The sequence below is a fragment of the Balaenoptera ricei genome, chromosome 15, assembly GCF_028023285.1.
Source record: "Balaenoptera ricei isolate mBalRic1 chromosome 15, mBalRic1.hap2, whole genome shotgun sequence".
NCBI classification, from domain to species: Eukaryota; Metazoa; Chordata; class Mammalia; order Artiodactyla; family Balaenopteridae; genus Balaenoptera; species Balaenoptera ricei.
This window is the reverse complement of record NC_082653.1, coordinates 72833961-72852844: the sequence shown is the minus strand read 5'-3', so window position 1 is coordinate 72852844 and position 18884 is coordinate 72833961. Positions and strand designations below refer to the sequence as shown.

General features: G+C 56.2%; 3 protein-coding genes across 3 annotated transcripts; 1 reads left to right on the top strand and 2 right to left on the bottom strand.

The window, feature by feature from the left end:
- The first annotated feature begins 1262 nt into the window (after nt 1-1262).
- Nucleotides 1263-9062, top strand: PPP4C (protein phosphatase 4 catalytic subunit). Its single transcript, XM_059898947.1, has 9 exons — nt 1263-1362; nt 1594-1755; nt 5582-5633; nt 6164-6214; nt 6438-6539; nt 7153-7326; nt 7418-7544; nt 8339-8528; nt 8609-9062. The coding sequence occupies exons 2-9, from the start codon at nt 1658-1660 to the stop codon at nt 8736-8738; spliced, it is 924 nt and encodes a 307-aa protein (XP_059754930.1). The 5' UTR covers nt 1263-1362; nt 1594-1657; the 3' UTR covers nt 8739-9062.
- A 465-nt stretch (nt 9063-9527) lies between these two features.
- On the bottom strand, nt 9528-13895 carry TBX6 (T-box transcription factor 6). Its single transcript, XM_059898946.1, has 8 exons — nt 13591-13895; nt 13271-13505; nt 12090-12357; nt 11861-12007; nt 11714-11784; nt 10456-10529; nt 10190-10373; nt 9528-10107 (listed from the first exon to the last, which is right to left on the bottom strand). Exons 1-8 carry the CDS (start codon nt 13706-13708, stop codon nt 9894-9896), a joined length of 1311 nt encoding a protein of 436 aa, XP_059754929.1. The 5' UTR covers nt 13709-13895; the 3' UTR covers nt 9528-9893.
- A 958-nt stretch (nt 13896-14853) lies between these two features.
- On the bottom strand, nt 14854-17801 carry YPEL3 (yippee like 3). The gene is given in 5 exon segments (XM_059898948.1): nt 14854-15351; nt 17090-17198; nt 17411-17454; nt 17560-17756; nt 17759-17801. Coding segments are annotated over 5 exon segments (468 nt in total). The 5' UTR covers nt 17787-17801; the 3' UTR covers nt 14854-15261.
- Nucleotides 17802-18884: the final 1083 nt, after the last annotated feature.

Genomic DNA, 18884 nt, shown 5'->3' with positions numbered 1-18884 from the left:
AATTGAGGGTCCATAGAAGATAGCAAAAGGACATTCCAAAAGGGCTCTGACACCAAGAAGTTTGTTTAAAGACCAATCACTTCCTCTGCGTGCAGCAAGAGACTAGGGAAGCAGAGGACTTCAAATGTCAGTTTGGGATGTTTTATAAAGTTTCTAACGACAAAGCGCCAGAAAGAGTAAGTGACAGAAGAAGAAACTAGAACTGAGGACACAGCTTTCCTGGGTTCAGATTTCAACTTTGGGGACTTCCCTGGTGGTGCAGTGGTTAAGAATCCGCCTGCCAATGCAGGGGACACGGGTTCGAGCCCTGGTCCGGGAAGATTCCACATGCCACGGAGCAACTAAGCCCGTGCACCACAACTGCTGAGCCTGCGTGCGCCCTAGAGCCCATGAGCCACAACTACTGAGCCCACGCGCCACAACTACTGAAGCCTGCGTGCTGTGCTCCACAAGAGAAGCCAGCGCAATGAGAAGCCCGCGCACTGCAATGAAGAGTAGCCCCTGCTCGCCGCAACTAGAGAAAGCCTGCCGGCAGCAACGAAGACCCAACGCAGTCAAACAAACAAAAACTTCAACTTCGATTCAAACCCAAAGTTCTTAGCTATGCAACCATGAACAAGTTACTTAACCTTTTTTAGCCAGCTTCCTCCTCTAAAAAAAAAGTAAAACTGCAGACAATAAGCAGCTGAGGGGTGTCAAAGGGATCATTCTGGAATCGGGGAGGTCATGCTAGCTGAGGTATAGACTTGGTGTGGGGAAGGTGGACTCTTTTCCACTTCTAATTTCGGAGGTCCTCCACAGCAGAGATTTCTCTGGGGCCCTGGAAAGAGATCCGGACTGGAATTCCTTCACCATTGAACGAATACTTCTGTATGCCAACTGTTCCAGGCCTTGTTCAAAGTAAGCACTGGGGCTGCAAGTGTAAACAGGGCAAAGTTCCATCCCTCAGGGATTGTAATGGGGGAGGTCTGCTAAAACAGGTAAACAAAAACGTGTAACTTAAAGTTACAGGTCGGAGCCCCGGCTCAGCTCCAGTTTCCCTCACTGAGATGGGGAGACTGGACTGACGTCCCTAACATCCCTCGCAGCGCCAATCGGCTTAGCCCACAATCACTTCCGTCCGCTTGTTGCCGACATCCGGTTCCTTGGGCTCATTTCCACTCTCAGGCTTGAGGGGGTGGGGTAAGGGCGCGGCGTGGGAGGGGGAGTGTGTGTATGACGCCACGTCCGGCGCGCGGCGGAACTGCTCTTCCTCTGCTTCCGCGGCGGGGCCGGAAGTAGAAACGGTGGTGGCGGCGGCCCAAAGCGGAGGGAAGGAGGAAGACAGGGACCCCGGGAGCCGGAGCCGGAGTCGCAGCGGCGGTAATAGTCTGAGACCCCTCTAGGCCGCCGTCCCCAGCGCGGGCCCGCGGGGCTCGACGGGAGTTAGCGGGGGTGCGGCCCGGCCTGTGGGACGCTGGGGGCCCGGGGGCCGATGTGAGGGGAGGCGGGAGTGGGGAGGCCGGGCCAGCTCCAGAATCGAGTTGTCCCCGACCCCGACCCGGCGCCCCCTAGGGACACTCTGATCCGCGGGCTTGTCTTCGCCTTTCCCAGGAGACCCCTGTGCGGTGCGGAGGGGGCGGCGGCCCCGGCTCTGACCCGCGCCGGGGGGTGGGCCATGGCGGAGATCAGCGACCTGGACCGGCAGATCGAGCAGCTGCGGCGCTGCGAGCTCATCAAAGAGAGCGAAGTCAAGGCCCTGTGCGCTAAGGCTAGGTGAGCCCTGTGGCTCCGGGGAAGAGAGGCTTGGGGTTCCGGCCCGGGGCAAACCCAGCTGAGAACTTTGGGCCTGGCTCATCCTGGAAGCTTTCCCGGAGAGGAGCGGAATAGGGCCTCTTCCCTCGAGGAGTCGAGGAGCAGCCAGCCTGTTGGGGGAAGACAGACCTGGATGAAGATACTTGAAGTGTTAGATGATGTGTTTTCAGTGGAGTTAGTTACAGAAAGTACTTAGGAAGCTCAGGGAAACAACCCTATCTGTCTGGGGGGAACAGAGAACATTTCTTGGCGGAACTTTGGGATAGACCTCGAAGAATAAGATGATAAAAGGGAGTGTCAGCAAGAACAGGAGTTCAAGGCAGAAACGCTAAAGACTCTGTGGTTTACAGTGTTCTTTTAATTCCAATAACAACCCTAAAAGGTGGATGGAATTGAGCCCATCTTACAGGTGAGGACTCTCATTCAACAATTAAGTGATGGATCGTGAAGCCAGTTCTCCATGTCCTGTCCCTTTTCGGGCCATAATGCAAGAAAGTGGAGTTGGATCACCCTCATATTCATTGTGGGAGCCTAGGAAATAGTAGCCAATAAGCCAGAGTAGAATTAAGCAAGGTGTGGAGGGAGGCCCAACTCAGTTCTGTGGGAAGTAGGGTGATGTAGTGATTAAGAACCAGGTTTTGGAATATGATGGCACTAGGTTGGAATCAGCTCTGCCAACTTCCTCGCTGTGTTGGTGATGTTGAGGTCTCTGAGACTCCGTTTCTTCATGTGGGGATAATAGTACTTAATAAGACGGTTGGTGCTTGGGATGTGCTTAGCATAGGCTTTGGTAAAATGTAACTGCCGGACAAACGTTGGGTGTTACTGAAATTATTTTGTAGGAAGAGGGCAATGCTGATATGGACAGCAGTTATTAGAGAAGGATTATAAGAGAAGGTGGCCTTGAAAGATGAAAATAATTTGGATAGCTGATGGGGGCAGGCCCAGTAAGGAAGGGCATTCCTAGCAGGATGAGAATAGGAGTGGAGCCCTGAGATGTGTGGGCAGCGGTGAGGAGACCAGTTACCTGCCTCCTGCGGAACTTTCCATGGCTTCCACCATGCTGGAGAATTGTGGGGAAAGTGCCAGCAGAATTACCCCACATTGATGGAACAACAGGCCCACTGTTAGCCTGGCCTTGTACTGGCAAAGAACTTATATCCATTTCCTTCCCACAGCCATCCTGTGAGGTTGGAATTATTAGCCCCATTTTACAGAACAGGAAGCTGTGACTCCTTGAAGCCTAGTGATTTGACCAAGGCCATCCAGAGAGAAAGTGGCCGTCGGGCTCTTTGCTTGGCTTTGCCCCACACAAACCTGTAACAGCCAGACAGGGCCTGCATGGATTTGGTGAACAGGCAGGGCCTGCTTTTAAATGCTCGTCTGTGGCTCTTCATGTGTTCAGTCTTCATTGCTCTTTGCAGCGCTGTGGAATAGGCAGGGCATGGGGTGAGTATTTCACAAAGAGGACACTGAGCCTCGGAGAAGATAATGTCTTACCCCTCGTCTCACAGCTGATCAGAGGGGAGCCTGGTTTTGGATCCAGGTCTTTGACCATACTCCACGCTCACTGACAGCCAGGCAGACAGACATTTAGACTCTGTGAGAGGCAGCAGGGGGCTACTGAGGAGTGGAAGGGTCCTGCCCAGCTCCTACGATGGAGCTTGGAGGTACTAGGCTCAGGCCTGAGGTGGCCATTGTTATCCCAGGCCCAATCTGGAGGAGGACCAACTCTAGCACCTGGCCGTGGCCTCCTGAGGACCCACCAGGGGCCCAGGCTGAGGCTGGTCGTGTCAAGAGCTTTTGCTTGCTCAGAGGGTACGGAGGCTCAAAACCTTGGAACTACAGAGGCCTGGGAGCTGAATTTGCTCTTGTGAAAAACATCAGCACATTAGAACGGCCGAGGGTTTTGAATCGGGTGGTCTTCAGTATGAAGTATAGCTTTGTCACCTATAAACAGTGTGACCCTGGTCAAGTCACTCTACATCTCCAAGTCTTTGAAATCCTTATGGAGCATGCATGAGATTCTTCATATCCAGGGACAGGGTCTGGCGCTTTGGTCGGCATTGTTCGTTGTGGAAGTGAAGGTGAGCAGGTGTGAGCCCTGAGAGGGCTGGTGATGTGCTGCAGGTGACAGAGCTGGGGCCTGGTTCCCACGCTGTGCTGAGGCCTTGCTGGCACTGAGGTAGGTTGCGACCCAGAGTCTGTGGAAGGGGCTGGTATAAAATCTCAGGAAATTGGACCCCTGAGGTTCCAATTCAGCCACTCTCCAGCTTTGTGACCTTGATTCTGCCCCTTTTTTCTCTAAAGCCTCAGTTTCTTTGTCAGATGAGGATGGAAAGCACCTCCCAAGTCAGTTGGAAAGGTCATTATAAGCAGTCATGTGGCGGATGTTTGGCACAAGATGCAGTACAGGTGGGAGAGCCTAGCTGCTGTCTGGCCCCTTGGACCACTGCCAGCGCCTCCTGCCATTCCTGGAAACCGAGGCACACCTCCCTGGAGCCACCTTAGTCGTACAGAGCGCCCTAAGCCTAAGGAACTCCTGGTCTTGTGGGAGGGGACTGGCAGAGAGAGGGCTGAGCAAGTGCCTCCCACGTCAGACTAGCTTGGTAAGGGCCACACTCTGGAGCAGGCTGCCTTGGTTCAGTTTCTGCCTGTGTGACTGGCCGCTTTCTTCATCTGAGCCATAGGAATCATCACAGTGCCTGCCTTTGAGGGTGGTGGTTTGATTGCCTGCGTCATCCATGCAGAGCTCTTACTACCGTCCTGGCACGTGGTGTGAACTGAAGTGTTCACGGCTGCCGTGATCATCAAGGACAAAATCTAGAAACACGGCATTACTTACGATTAGGTGTCTGTAACGGACAAAGCAATTTCATGTCAAGCTCACTCAGGCAGAAGTAGACTGCACTGCAAGGAGAAAGGGAGGACCAGGTCCTCACTTGCTCTAAATAAATAATAGAAAAGCGTCAACAGCGTATCACTTTGAAGGTGCCTCCGATGGCCAGCCTGCCCAGGGCACCATCCCCATGACTTGGGACAGTCCAGGAGGAGGCCGCTGTGGTGGGGAGAGAGGGGCTGTAAGAGCTCGGCCGAGGGCACGGTCTCTGAGCAGAGGGCTCCGTGGAGAGGAGGAGGAGGACATCTGTTTTCTGGGAGTAAGTGCTGGCTGTGTGAAAGGGAGCAGCGTGGAGGGTCAAGGCCGGGAAAGTCCCAGACTCCTTGCAAAGGCTGAACAAGAGCTTGGGCTTTCTGGGGCTTCCCTGGTGGCGCAGCGGTTGAGAGTCTGCCTGCCAATGCAGGGGACACGGGTTCGCGCCCTGGTCTGGGAAGATCCCACATGCCGCGGAGCGACTAGGCCCGTGAGCCACAACTACTGAGCCTGCGCGTCTGGAGCCTGTGCTCCGCAACAAGAGAGGCCGCGATAGTGAGAGGCCCGCGCACCGCGATGAAGAGTGGCCCCCGCTTGCCACAACTAGAGAAAGCCCTCGCACAGAAACGAAGACCCAACACAGCCAAAAATAAAATAAATAAATTAAAAAAAAAAAAAAACTGTCATAAAAAAAAAAAGAGCTTGGGCTTTGGCCTGTTGGCAGCAGGGAGCCACGCACAGAAGGGTCTCGAGCAGTGGGGCTGTGGTCAGGCTATCCTGGGGAAATTGCACACCTCTGACCTGCCCCCTAGAGGTGCAAGGACAGCCTCATATCCTCCCCTCCCCCGCAGAAAAGGTCAGGAATAGGGTTGGGCTGGCTCGGCTTTGGTGACCCTGGTCTTCTCCTGTCTCCAGAGAGATCTTGGTGGAGGAGAGCAACGTGCAGAGGGTGGACTCGCCAGTCACAGTGAGTACCCGCCATCCCTCCACAGCCTGGCTTGGTCTTTTAGGCACGTGGTCATTCCCCTTAATCTTGTGGGCTCCGAGGTCTACCCCTCATCCCTGAGAGCCCCATCTTCAAGGGAGCTTTGCTAGAAGAATTGGCTGTTATGGGCAGGGTCTTTGGAGTCATTGGAGGGATGCTCTTGACCAGGGCAGAAGAACTCAGTTCGGTGAGTGATGACTCCACGTGTTCCTGTGTGTTACTAGTGACTTTATTCTGGGTGCCTGGTGGGGAGTAGGGAGAGGAGGGGGCCAGGTCCTCTGGGAGCTGCAGGTCTAGCTGGAAAGAATTGGCTCTAGCTCTTGCCCCCAGAATAGTTGGCACTCAGTGTGGGATGGGGAGATTGGGGTGGGAGAGTAGATTTTTGGCCCTGAGAAGCAGAGGCTTAGCCGAGAGTGATAAGGATCTTCTCAAGCAGTGGGTGTTTTGAAGGACAGCCCCTGGTAGCAGAGGCTTTCGGACTGTTGAGTTCCGATCTGCTTTCTCACTTCCAGGTATGCGGTGACATCCATGGACAATTCTATGACCTCAAGGAGCTGTTCAGAGTGAGTGTGGGGAAACAATGGGAAAGGTGACCTGGGGGATGACTGGAAGACCCTTTTAACTGAGAGTGGAAACTTTTGAGTTTGGTGAGTGGAGTGGAGGCCAGAGGCCCCTAGTCAGGTGGGCCCATTGTGAAAGAAGGGCCTCAACTTGACTGGAAATGGGCCACCACAGTGGGTCGGGGACAGTTTAGGACCAAGCGGAACCTTCTTCCTCCCTCCTCAGGTGGGAGGCGACGTCCCTGAGACTAACTACCTCTTCATGGGGGACTTTGTGGATCGTGGTTTCTACAGCGTCGAAACGTTCCTCCTGCTGCTGGCACTTAAGGTGGGACCCCCTGACTTCTGGACCCCAGACCTGGGCCACCTCAGGCCTGACCTGTCTGCATCCTTTCGGCCCTCATCTCCTGCTCCATCCACCCCCAACTCTTGAGCTGTGCTGCTGGTGACGGACAGATTCTGCTTGGGTGGTCAGAGAAGCTTTCCTTGACTTGGGGACATCTGATTGGGCCCCTGGAGGATGAGGTCAGAGGGACGGCATTGTAGGGGAGGAAATAGAGGCTCATCCAGTTCAGAAAGTGGCAAGGAGTTGAGTTCAGCTGGGTACATTATCCACTGGGGGGAGAGAGGCTGTAAGGGACCAGATGACAAAGTGCTCTAAGTGTCTTGCTAAGGGCTTGGTCTGTACCTGGTGGATGAAGGAGGGGCCATTAGGTTTGTAGTTGTGAGGTGGGCAGGAGGTGGGAGAGGATTCAGCTTTGCCTCCTCTGGAGGAGGGACTGGGAGCGTGTGAGGTGGATGGAACACCGTTCAGGCAGAGGTGACATGAATCTGGGCCACGGCAGTAGTGATGAGGATGCAGCGGGGCTGGCAGATGTGAGGACATCTAGGAGCACGAGACAGAGCCTCGACCCCAGGCCTGGCGTGGTGCCTACCTCCAGGTTCGCTATCCTGACCGCATCACCCTGATCCGGGGCAACCACGAAAGCCGTCAGATCACCCAGGTCTACGGCTTCTATGACGAGTGTCTGCGCAAGTACGGCTCGGTGACCGTGTGGCGCTACTGCACTGAGATCTTTGACTACCTCAGCCTGTCGGCCATCATCGATGGCAAGGTAGGCCCGCCGGGGCCTCCCGGGGATGGGAGAGATGGAAGAGGCGCTGGGCCTCAGCCTCCCTTCCCGCCTGTCTCACTCTCCCCTGTAGATCTTCTGTGTGCACGGGGGCCTTTCCCCCTCCATCCAGACACTGGACCAGATCCGGACAATTGACCGAAAGCAAGAGGTGCCTCATGACGGGCCCATGTGTGACCTGCTCTGGTCCGACCCTGAAGGTGAGGGCAGGAGCTCTACTCGTAGTTTGGTGAGTGACTGAGGGGGTCCTGTGGTTAAAGCAGGTGCCTTGAAGGCTAAGCCCGAGCTGGTGAGTTTGGGACACAGCAGAGCGGGGCCGGTCCTCACTGGCGTCCGTGCTTGACTGCCAACTGGCTGGCACCCTTGATGAGGAGGAGAACATGGGGAGCTGGGTGCTTTGAGCTGGGGGATTGGGGGGGATGTATGTCATTGCTCAGGGGCTTGTTGAGGACAAAATCATCAGCTCCCTGAATGTGAAGGGGCTTCTGCAGAGGTCAGACTCCCAGAATGGTGGCCCCCTGAGGACCCCTCATTTTGTGGGCCTCCTCAGCTAGATGGAGCAGAGCCGAGATGAAAGCCAAGCCTCCTGATCCCTGTCTAGGGCTCTTGTGCTGTAACAGCAGCCTCCACTCCCTCGCTGCCCTGTTACTACCTCCCCGCCGGCTGGGCAGCCCGGGGTCACAGGTGCTGTCCTGGCCTGGTTACTGTCAGCACCTCCTTTCGCTCTTGTGTGTACCTGTTTGGACAGTAAATTACATGGTCACCCTGATGGTGAGGTGGCTCAACTATCAGGAAATTCTTTCTTCTTTGGAGCTTATCTGCTTCAGCATTTGCTGTCCTGCCCCCAGGCTCCCTCAGAACGCATTCGGGCCCTGTGCTCCTGCTGCACAGGCCTAACTGGGGGAGGGGCAGGGTACTCTCCTGCAAAGGGCCACGGATAACCACTGATGCCCTGAAGACACCCTCTCGGCATCCCTACCCTCATCTGCCTCAGACACAACAGGCTGGGGCGTGAGCCCCCGTGGGGCTGGCTACCTATTTGGCAGTGACGTGGTGGCCCAGTTCAATGCAGCCAACGACATTGACATGATCTGCCGTGCCCACCAACTGGTGATGGAAGGTTATAAGTGGCACTTCAACGAGACTGTACTCACTGTGTGGTCGGCACCCAACTACTGCTACCGGTGAGCTGCCTGGGCCGGGAGGTCGAGGTGGGGATCTAGGCTGACCCGCTTCTTTAACCCTGCTGCCCTCCGACTTCCAGCTGTGGGAATGTGGCAGCCATCTTGGAGCTGGACGAGCATCTCCAGAAAGATTTCATCATCTTTGAGGCCGCTCCCCAAGAGACACGGGGCATCCCCTCCAAAAAGCCCGTGGCTGACTACTTCCTGTGACCCCTTTGGCCCCTGCCTCCTCCAGCCCCTCTGGCCCCTGGACCACTGTGACTCTGCCCTCTTCAGACGAAGGCTGGGGGGCTGTCCCCGGCTATGCTGTCCCCCCAAAAGAGGGCACTTTGTGGGTGAGGACTTTTCTGGAGAGGCTTGGAGCCTTGGCTCCATGCTCCTCCTCCCCCGTCTCCCCACTTGAACCGTGAAGTTTCCAATAATTTTGTTTTTCTTTTTTTTCCTTTTTTTTTTTTTGTTTGTTTGTTTTTAGATAAAAATTTTGAGAAGAAAAAAAAAAAAGAAAAAAAATCTAATAAAAGAAGAAAAATGGTCTTTGGGTTTGTGTCAGAATTGATTGGGGATGAGCAGTGGTGCCAGCGCAGCCTGGTAGATGTCAGGACATTGACTGCCCTGGAACCCCGGTCCTGCCAGCAAGGTGCGGCTCAGGCCAGTCAACTTGCCCAGAGCCTCCTGGTCCCCATCCAGTGACAGTGACCGCTCCTGAGGGCTAGGTAGAGGGGCGGGTTCTCAGGCAGCCCTATTTAATTCTCAGAACATTGAGTGTCAAGACACTGATTCCCCCATTTTTCTGAAGAGGAAACAGGCCCAGAGTGTTGATTTACACGCACAAGGTCAAGCAGCTGGAAATGACAAGTCTAGATTGGGGGCCTGGGTCTCCTCACAGAACCTGTGCTCACACAGCCCCACTCGGGGCCGAACACCATTAGCCCAATGTTTCCAGAACACTGATGTCTGTCTTCCGAGTTTTATTAACAAAAAATACTCTAGTCCTGAGAAGAGACTGGCGTGGCTTGCACGGGGCGACGGGGTAGAACTTGCCGGGCCCAAGGGTGAGGCTGGGAGGTGGGAGTGCTGGTCCCAGGTCCCATTTGGCCAGGCAGAGCCTCCCTCCATTCACACTGAGGTGAGAGCCGGGAAGGGGAAGCTGGCCCCAGCTGGACTCCCAGCGGCTTAGCCAGAGCTTTGAAGCCAGAGGGGGGTGGGAGTGAAATCAAAGTGTGAAGTGGGGTGGGGGAGGCCCGAGGCAGCCATTTGGTGTGGGGGATGGGGCCAGTGGAAGTGAGGGGGCAACAGGCCTGGGGGAGGGGAACTGGAGGTTTGTGATGGAAGACGAGGAGGGAGGCAGAGGGGCTTAGCAAAGGCTCAGTACATTGGTTTGGAGCCCACATCCAGGTAAGCCCCAGGCCCAGGGTAGGGCAGAGGGAAGGGGCCCCCTTGGAGGAAGTGCGAGGCAAAGGACGCTGAGGGTGCCGCTGCTGGGTATCCTGAGCCTGCTGGCCCGGGCTGCAGCTCCAGGAAGGCGGCTGAGTAGGGGGCTGGGCGCCCAGAGTCTGGAGCCTCGGGGAAGCTGGGGTTCCTGAAGTGCAGAGAGGCATCAGAACAGGGGAGAGGGATCCCCAGCCTGGAACAGCCCAGCCCTGTGCCCTTGTCCCACTCACCTGGTTGGAAGGTGACCAGGGGCCCCATGGAAAGCTGCAGGGTGCAGAAGGTAGGCCTCAGCACTGGGGCCACCACAGGGAGGAGCTGGGGCTGGGGCAGCTTCCCCGGGCGCTGGGGCCTGCTCTGGATCTGACTCACGAACGTCCCCACCCAGTGTGGAATCACAGGGACCACCTGGTGCATCTGGGGAGACAGAAGGGACATTGTGGGCTAAGGAGGATCAGCATCTCAGGCCTGTCCCCATCACCACTGGGACTACACTCACCTCCACTCCCGTAGGTCGCTGTGGCTACTGGCTCTGGGCCCCGCAGTTTCCTCTTCACACGGGCGTCTCGCTCCCTGGGGAATAGTGATGATGATGATGATGATGATGATGATGATGATGATGATGATGATGATGATGATGATGATGATAATGGTGACGGTGATGATGGTAATAAGAGCACTTACCAGGTGCCAGGCATTTCACCCAGGGACCCTATCAGGTAGGTGCCATTATTATACCCATTTTACAGAAGAAGAAATGGAAGGCCAGAGAATTAAATGACTAGGAAATAGCAGAGCTGGGATTTATTCCCCACTTACAACTTTCTAATGGTTTCCTATTGCATTTAGAATCCATGGAAACTCCTTCCCAAGCAACAAGGCCAGGGCATGGTCTGATCCCAGCTCATGCCACCTTGTTCACTCTGCCCATCTCCACTAGCTGCCTTTCAGCCACACTCTGGAATCCCCCGTCTGTCCCCTCTTCACCTGCTTTACTCCTCCTTCTTGTCTCAGTTCAAGCATAACTTCCTCAAAGGAGGCCTCCTGACTTCCCACAGCACCACACGCCCTCCCTGATAACCTTTGTCGAGTGATACTGTTACATTTGTTAGGGTGATCCTTGAATTAATATCTATCTCTTCTGCCTGACTCTAAGTGTCTTGAGGGCAAGGGCCAGCTCTGAAGGGGTCAGTTAGAAGCCAGTGTCCTAACGAAACCTTTACAGCCCACCATAACCTGGCTACCCATCACCTCTCTCACTCCACACCCGCCATACCGCAGGCATGCTCCCACCTCAGGGCCCTGGCATGTTCCCAGATATCCACCTGGCTCCCTCCCATACTTCCTCCAAGTCTTTTCTCAAATGTCCTCTTAGTGAGGCATTTCCAGGCCTCTTATCTAATAAATACCTCTCTCCAGTCCTTCTGATCTTCCTTGCTTGCTTTCTTTTCTCTTTAGAACGTATCCCTAACATGTTACATAATATTTATTTCTCTTGTCTACTTGTCTACTCCGCCCACTAGAGTATCATCAGTTCCATGAGGGCAGGGGCTTTGGTTTGTTCACTGTTGCATCCTCACTGCCTAGAACTGTGCCTGGCACATAAGCTGGTGCTAAATAAGTATTTGTCAAATCAGTGAGTGAATACAGGTTTTTACTTACATTGTGTTCCTGGCATCCAGCACAGTGCCTGGCACACAGTGGACGATTAATAAACATTTGATGAATGAACGAGTGAATGAATGAATGATGCCCACCTCTTACAGTTTCTGCCATTCTCCCGGAAGCCCTTGGCAAAGGGGTTGGCTGCAATCTTCAGTTGTGTGATCTGGGGGTGCACATCCAGAGTCAAAACTCCCACAGCCTGGGCAGGGCACGCCACCCCCTCAAGCAGGGTCACTCACCCGTGGGTTCTGGTAGGCTGTCACGGAGATGAACATGGTCTCGGGGAAGCGGAAGGAGGCAACGCCCCCCCAGTGTTGGCTGCAAAGCTGGGCGGCCCGCACCAGGTGTATGCGGGGCTGATACTTATGCATGGAGTGCAAGATCAGCTGGGAGGGAAGAAACAGGAATGACCCCCTACCCTGGTCCCACCCCCAACCCTTATCCGGGGGGTCCCAGCCTGGGCCTCACGTGGCCATGGGGGTCCAGTGTGCTGTTGGTGAGCTTGACACGATGGAAAGACACAGGCTGCCGCATCCAGTGGGCACCGGTGGCAGGGGAGTCAGGATGAATGTAAACGCGGTCAGGCAGGCGGGGCTCTGCCTTGCCGCTGGGCTCCCAGCGCCGGCCCTGCCAGCGGTAGCGAGCCCCATCCACCGGAACCACATCCAGAAGAAACAGGTAGCGGGCCTCGGGGTCCAGGCCAGTGACTGATACTCGGCAAGCAGGGAACATGCGCCTGGACAGGGGAAGGGAGGGGAGAGGCCTGGAGCTACCCAGTGGCCCGGGGTGAGCACAGCACCCGCATGGGGGCATAGCCACTGGCTCACGCAGTTGTCACATAAAATCGAGGGATGTGGAATCAGAACTCAGAGGGCAGGATCTTAGAGCTATAAGCTTGTCTCATCCCATTTTACAGATGAGAAACAGGACCGACGGGTCAGGTGATCTGATCAGAGTCACACAGCAGGTTAGGAGCAGAGTCTGGACTCCTGACCCCTGGCCCCTCAAACTCCATTTGCGGAAGCAGGAGTGACACACTTTCCTTCTGGAAATCTTGCCAGGAGCCTTCTGCTCCCCACCCTCGTCTCCTCGCTTGATCTCCAGCACCAGAATCTACAGCTGCTGGACAAACGTGCTTCAGAGAAAATAAAAAGGGGACTCACCGCGCTAGTGACTGAGCTCCTGGCCTAGATAAAGACCGCACACTGACCATATCCCTGCCTCCAAGGTGACCCCTGATCCTGGCCAGACTTCCCTGATGCTGGTCAGTGGCTGGCCCATGACCCCAGTCATAGGCTGAATGCTGACTCTACGCACAGACTGACCCCTGATCTAGGCCACGTACTAACTTATAACCCAGCCCGACTTTCTGCCCCGGGCCCAGACTGACCTAGGACCCTTGCCATAGGTCAGTCCCTAAACCAGCCACAGACTCCACAGACTGACCCTTGACACTTGCCACAGAATGACCCCTGGTCCAGCCACAGAAGAATCCCTGACCCAGGCCACGGTCACGCTCTGAACTCAGGCAGAGCTCTAGCCTCCCTAGGAATCCCCACACCTAGCCCCATCACCGGGGACTCTGCCTTTCCCAAGAGACCCCCACCAGGAACACACTGGGTCTTCGGACCCTGGCCCAGCCCCCTCACCTCCCAGCTTTGGTGATGATCATCTCTGTTCCCACGGAGTTGAACTCTTTCCACAACTCCCGGTTCTCCAGGCTCAGGCTGACTCCAGGGAGTGGATGAAGGCCCTCTGGGGCTGGAGGGGGCGGCTCAGTGCCCAGGGTTGGGGGCAGCGGGGGTAGAGGTGGGGGAGCAGCCAGAGTTCGGGGAGCAGCCTCAATCCCGGAGAGGAAGCAATCCAGTTTGGGCGTGTCCAGATCTGGAGATGGGAGGAGAATGAGGAGCCAGCCGAGGGCCACAGCCTCCACCCCAATTCCTACACAGGAGCTGCCCCCACTGCTCACCGGGGTAGCGGTAGCCCTCTGCCAGGGCAGGCGGGAAGCTGGAATCTGCTCCGGGCTGGGGAGGCCCTAGGCGGTAGCCGGTCCCCAGGGAGGGGTACAACTCTCGTGGATGGTACATGGAGTAGTCCTGTCTGGCCTCAGGTCACGCTGCCTAGAGTGCCCCAGTGCTGAGAGATGCCCCCTTTATAGCTCACAGCTCAGCCCCTTCCAGACCCAGGATCACAGCCCCTCCCCTCTTTGGGGCCCTGGAGTTAGGCTGGGGTGGAGACCCCTGGGGCCTGGAAGGGGTCCGAGAGGGGGCCGGATACCTGGCTACCCTCCCTCCTCCCCTCCCCCCCAGGCTTCATTAGCCCCGACCCCCTGCCCCCTCATTACATAATTAACTCCTCGGCCTGATTGATCCCCGGGGCTCGACAGGGACGCAGTTTGGCGCTTCCGGCCAGCTGGTCCCCGTTCCCACGGGGGGAGCCCCGGCTAGGGATAAGCTACTGAGGGGCGGGGCCTGGACCCTGGGATGGAGCCTGGAGTCCTGGGGCAGACCTTGGCGCCCCAGACTTTTCTGGCAGGTGACCCCCGCCCCCTTCACTTGGAGGATGAGACTTGGAGGGACGAAGCATGACTGGAGGGAAGGAGCAGGGCTGGAGGGACGCGACCAGAGCTTATTGTTAATGCGGGGCACCGGGGACCTCGAGGAGTCCGCAGCTGAGGCCTGAACTCTGGAGTCCTTCCCGGTTCCCATTCTGAAAAACCTCCAGCCTCGGCCTAGTCTCAAAACTTTGGAGACGCCGACAGCTCGACGGTCTCTGACCGCTGACGCCCGGGTTTCCCAGAAGGTCCCGCGTTGGGGAACCCTCGGAACTACACTTCCCAGCAGGCCCAGGGCCGAGGTTTGGCGCGAAGGAGACAGGCAGGTGCCGCTGGGGCCGCTGGAAGTTGTAGTTGGGACGAGGGGGGCGGTGAAACCCGCGGCGCAGTTGCCTCTCAGGAGAGCTGCCCCTAGGCGGCGTCAAAACATTTAGGCTGAGAAGATGCAGATCAGCTGAGGTCAAGGCCTAGCGAGCTAGAGTGGGCGCGGGAATCTCCACCGGCAGTGAGATCCGCCCCCGGTGCTAGAGAAGGTAGCTGAGCTCCAGGAGCGAAGGCTCCCAGCTTTGACCGCCGTGCCTACCCCATGTCTCCGGGACTCAAAAGGGAACAGGTCTATAGAGGCAGGAATCTGCATGTGAGTCCCCCCCGCTTCCCGGATTCCACGTGAGCCTGGGGCTGTCTCCACTCCATTGTTTTATTATGTACAAACGCTACAGAACAAGGGGAGCAGACACGTGTGGGGTAAGAGGTGCCCGGTGGGAGGAGAATTTCACAGGGCATTTGGTGCACTGGGGCCAAGAGAGAAGCACACAGGCCATATCTATAGGGCAGGCGGGGCAGGAAGGGGTTAAAAATGAGATCCAAGCCAGCCAGATCGCAGGGAGGTGCGGGGGTGTCGTCCACCTTGTCCACCTTCTGATCTCCCCCCAAGGTCACAGTGCATGCAATAAAATATATGTACAGGAGCTGGATCCTTCCTCTGCAGAGGCCCTGATGGTCCAGAGCTCCGTTCGGGTGAAGGGAAGCCAGTGGCGCCCCCTGGCGGCCAGGCCGGGCTGGAGCCACATGCGTCAGGAGCAGGGGTCAGTCCCAGCCATTGTCTTTGATCATGTGGTTGAGTTCAATGATGTACTTCCCCTCTTTGTACTTCTGGCTGCTCTCGAAGGCCTGTTCCTGAAAGGAGGAGAGAGGCTGTCATCCCTGGAGCTAGGGCCTTACCAAAAGGGATAGGGGCTGGGGAGTGGATATGATTGGCCTCATTTTACATACGAAGAAACTGTCAACCAGAGAAACCAAGCCACCTGCCCACAGACACAGAGCTGGTAAATGGCAGGGCCAGGTTTCTCACTAATAGGGGATAGAGAGAACTCTCTGAATCATAGGTACTTTTTAAGTACTAATGTTGGCTCCAACAGAGAGGATATGGAAGGTTCTAAAAGATCCAGGGATGGACTTCCCTGGTGGCACAGTGGTTAAGAATCCACCTGCCAATGCAGGGGACACGGGTTCGAGCCCTGGTCCGGGAAGATCCCACATGCCGCGGAGCAACTAAGCCCGTGTGCCACAACTACTGAGCCTGCGCTCTAGAGCCCGCGAGCCTAGAGCCCTTGCTCCGCAACAAGTGAAGCCACCGCAATGAGAAGCCCACGCACTGCAACAAAGAATAGACCCCCCTCGCCGCAACTAGAGAAAAGCCTGTGCGCAGCAACGAAGACCCAATGCAGCCAAAAATAAATTAATTAATCAATTAAAATAATAAGTAAAAAAATAAAAGATCTAGGGATTACAAACTGGTAGCCTGAGGGCCAATTTTGGCCTATACATGTGTTTTGTTTGGCCAACAGAGAGTTTAATAAAAGTAACTTTCAAACGGTGAAATACGGGGCAGGCCATGCTCATTCCAGTTTGCCAGACTGACCCCCTCTCCAGATCTATGTTGCCCCTTTTGCAGCTCCACAGCATCTGCTTGGCCCTGCAAGCACTTGAGTTTTTGATCTCTGGATCAGGCTACTTCTTTATTTTACAGAGGTCCAGAGAGGCCAAACCACCTGTCCAGGGACACAAAGCAAATCTGTGGCAGGGCCAGGGGTGAACTCAGGTCAGGGTTCGGTCTCTGCCTGGGGCATCCACCTCACAGAGGCACCACAGCTCCAAGAGATGCCTGAGGATTCCTGTCACTTGCAGTTTCCCAAGAGCATCTTCTTTTGCTGCATCTAATCTGATCCCCGTAACAATTTTGGGTGCCAGGTGGAGGCTTTATCCTCCACTGCCAGATAAGGAAATGATGCTCAGGGTGGTGAAATCAGACCCTGAACAACAGCAGTGGCAATGAGGGCAGTGGAAAAGGAGGCTCATGGACCCAAGCTCCATGTTGCTGTGGGGTCTTGGGCAACTTCTCTGATCCTCTGAATGGCAACAGAAGCTGGGGGTCAAGGGTTTGGAGTTAAAAAAAAAAAAAGACAAAACGAGGATTCTGGTCCCTATTCTGTTACTTACCAGCTGTGTGACCTTGGGGAAGTTACCTAACATCTCTGGGCCTTCCTTTCTTCTTCTGTAAAGTGGAGATAATAACAGACTACCTACAGGATTGCTGTAATGAGTGAATGAGATAAGATATGCCAAGCACATAACAGTGCCTGGCAAATAAGCATTCAATAAATGGTAATTCTCATTATATATTCTCATCTCTAAAATGGGAATGTTTGTGCCTGTGAGGAGAAGGATGAGTTAAGAGAAAAATTCGAAAAGCCCTTGCAGGATGTGAGAGAACATGGTCAGGGGATGAAAAGACAGGTTGACTTGGATGAACTGGGCCTATACACCCTGAAAGATTACCAGATGACTGCTCTGAGGAGGAGGTGATATGAGGTCAGGTCAAAGGCTAGCCTGGGGTCAGAGGTTACTGACTCACATATTTCCAGCCCAAAGTGGTCTTGCAGTTTTCGCAGTGGATGTCAGCAACAGCATGGAGGCCTGTCAGCAGCACCCGCTCCTCGGCTGGCCCGCAGCCCACGTTCACCCTGTGGGGACATGGGGGCAGTCCCAGGGAGGGTCCCCACCATCACAAAGCCCACCTCTAGCTTGTATCCTACTGTGTCTGTCCTTAGCATCCAAAAGAAAAGCGATCAAAGCTTCCTGCCCAAACCAGGGGACTCTTGAGAGTCTCAGTATGATGCCAGGGGTCACAAGTCACAACAGAGGTCAGGGAAAGAAAGGGAGATTGAATACTCACACAGAGTTGAAGAGGTAGGCACGCCCCTGACTACCCTGGAAGGACTAAAGGGTGGGAGGGAAAAAGGAGGGGATGTCAGGGCTGTTGGTGGGGAGCTGCCAGGCAGCCCCTCTAGCCTCCCAGTCCAGCCCCAGCTGTGACCTGGTTACCTTGGAGATGAGGTCGTCGTGGTTGGCCAGGTGAGCACGGCAGTGGGCACAGCTATACCTCCGGTGACAATCATCCAAGTAGGCCTGAAACGTCTTGGGCTTTGAAATCCGCACCATGGCGGGGGCCGGGGGCAGTGGCCCCACGCGGGGAGCGGCCCACGGGGAGCAGAGGGAGCCCAGTGCCTGCAGCGGAGGGAGTGGGCTGTCAGGACCAGGGCCACACACATGCAGGCATGCCCTGGGCCGCGGGGACTCTCTCTGTCACACTTGGCTGCTGTCTCCTCTCCCCAGAGCCAGCAGCCTCTCCAGGGGCCAGAGCTATCTGAGTTTTGACTCACTGAGGAGTCCTCAAGTTGCATCAATGGGGAAACTGAGGCTAGGAGGAGCCCAAGATGAGTCACCCACCTGCTTTCAGCCTCACCCCCGCTGACCTGGCAACTGAAGCCGGAGGAAGGGGCTCTAGAGTGGATGAGCTGTCAGTTCTCCGTTTAAGGGGAACATGGAGGGGGTTAGGAATTGTATGGTCCTTAGGACCTCAGCTGAACTGCCGGAGGTGGGGACGACTTCACTTGAGGCACAGGGAGTTCACCTGGGGAGAGGATGCCTCACCCTCCTGGAGAAGGCAGGAGGCCTCAGTGAAGGTGGAGGATCACCTAGGAGGGGACGGGCTCTTACCTGGGGGCGCTGAGGCCTTGTCTATGCCGAGGGGATCTTACCTGCATCGCGGAGCCTTACCTGAGACCCTGGGGCTCACCTGGGGCGCGGGGACGAGGGGCGGGCGCCGGGGGGAAGGGGGCAGTGCTCGCCGCGGGGGCGCGGGGCGACGCGCAACCCTGACTTTGCGGGCCTCACCTCGCCTGGGCGCGCGGGGTTCCGGTCCGCCGGGGTGGCCTGGCCTGCGAGTGGGGGGCGCTCCTGGTGGGCGCCGTCCCCCCCCCACCCCGCGGCCCGGGTTCGCAGCCTCCGCGACTTGTTTACACCGAGACCAGCTGCTGCCGCCGCTGCGGCGGGAGGGGGAGGGGGACAGCCTCTGGTCCCGGCGGCCGCTGTGGCCAATCGGCGTGCAGTATGCAAATGAGGGGGCGCGTCACACAGCGGCCAGCGCAGGCCTGGGCTGCCCTTCCCCCCTGCTCCTGGATCAGGCTGGCCCGGAAATGCGGCTGCGGCCCGAAACCCAGCCGGCCGGCCCCACGGCCGGGGCCTGGTAGCCCCCTTCTCCTCCCGCGGTCCTCGAAGGGACGAGGATCTGAGATACCTGACCTGACGTAGGGTTAAGAAGGAGATGATGTCTGGACGTCCGCCCCCGGGAAATAATAGTCATAATT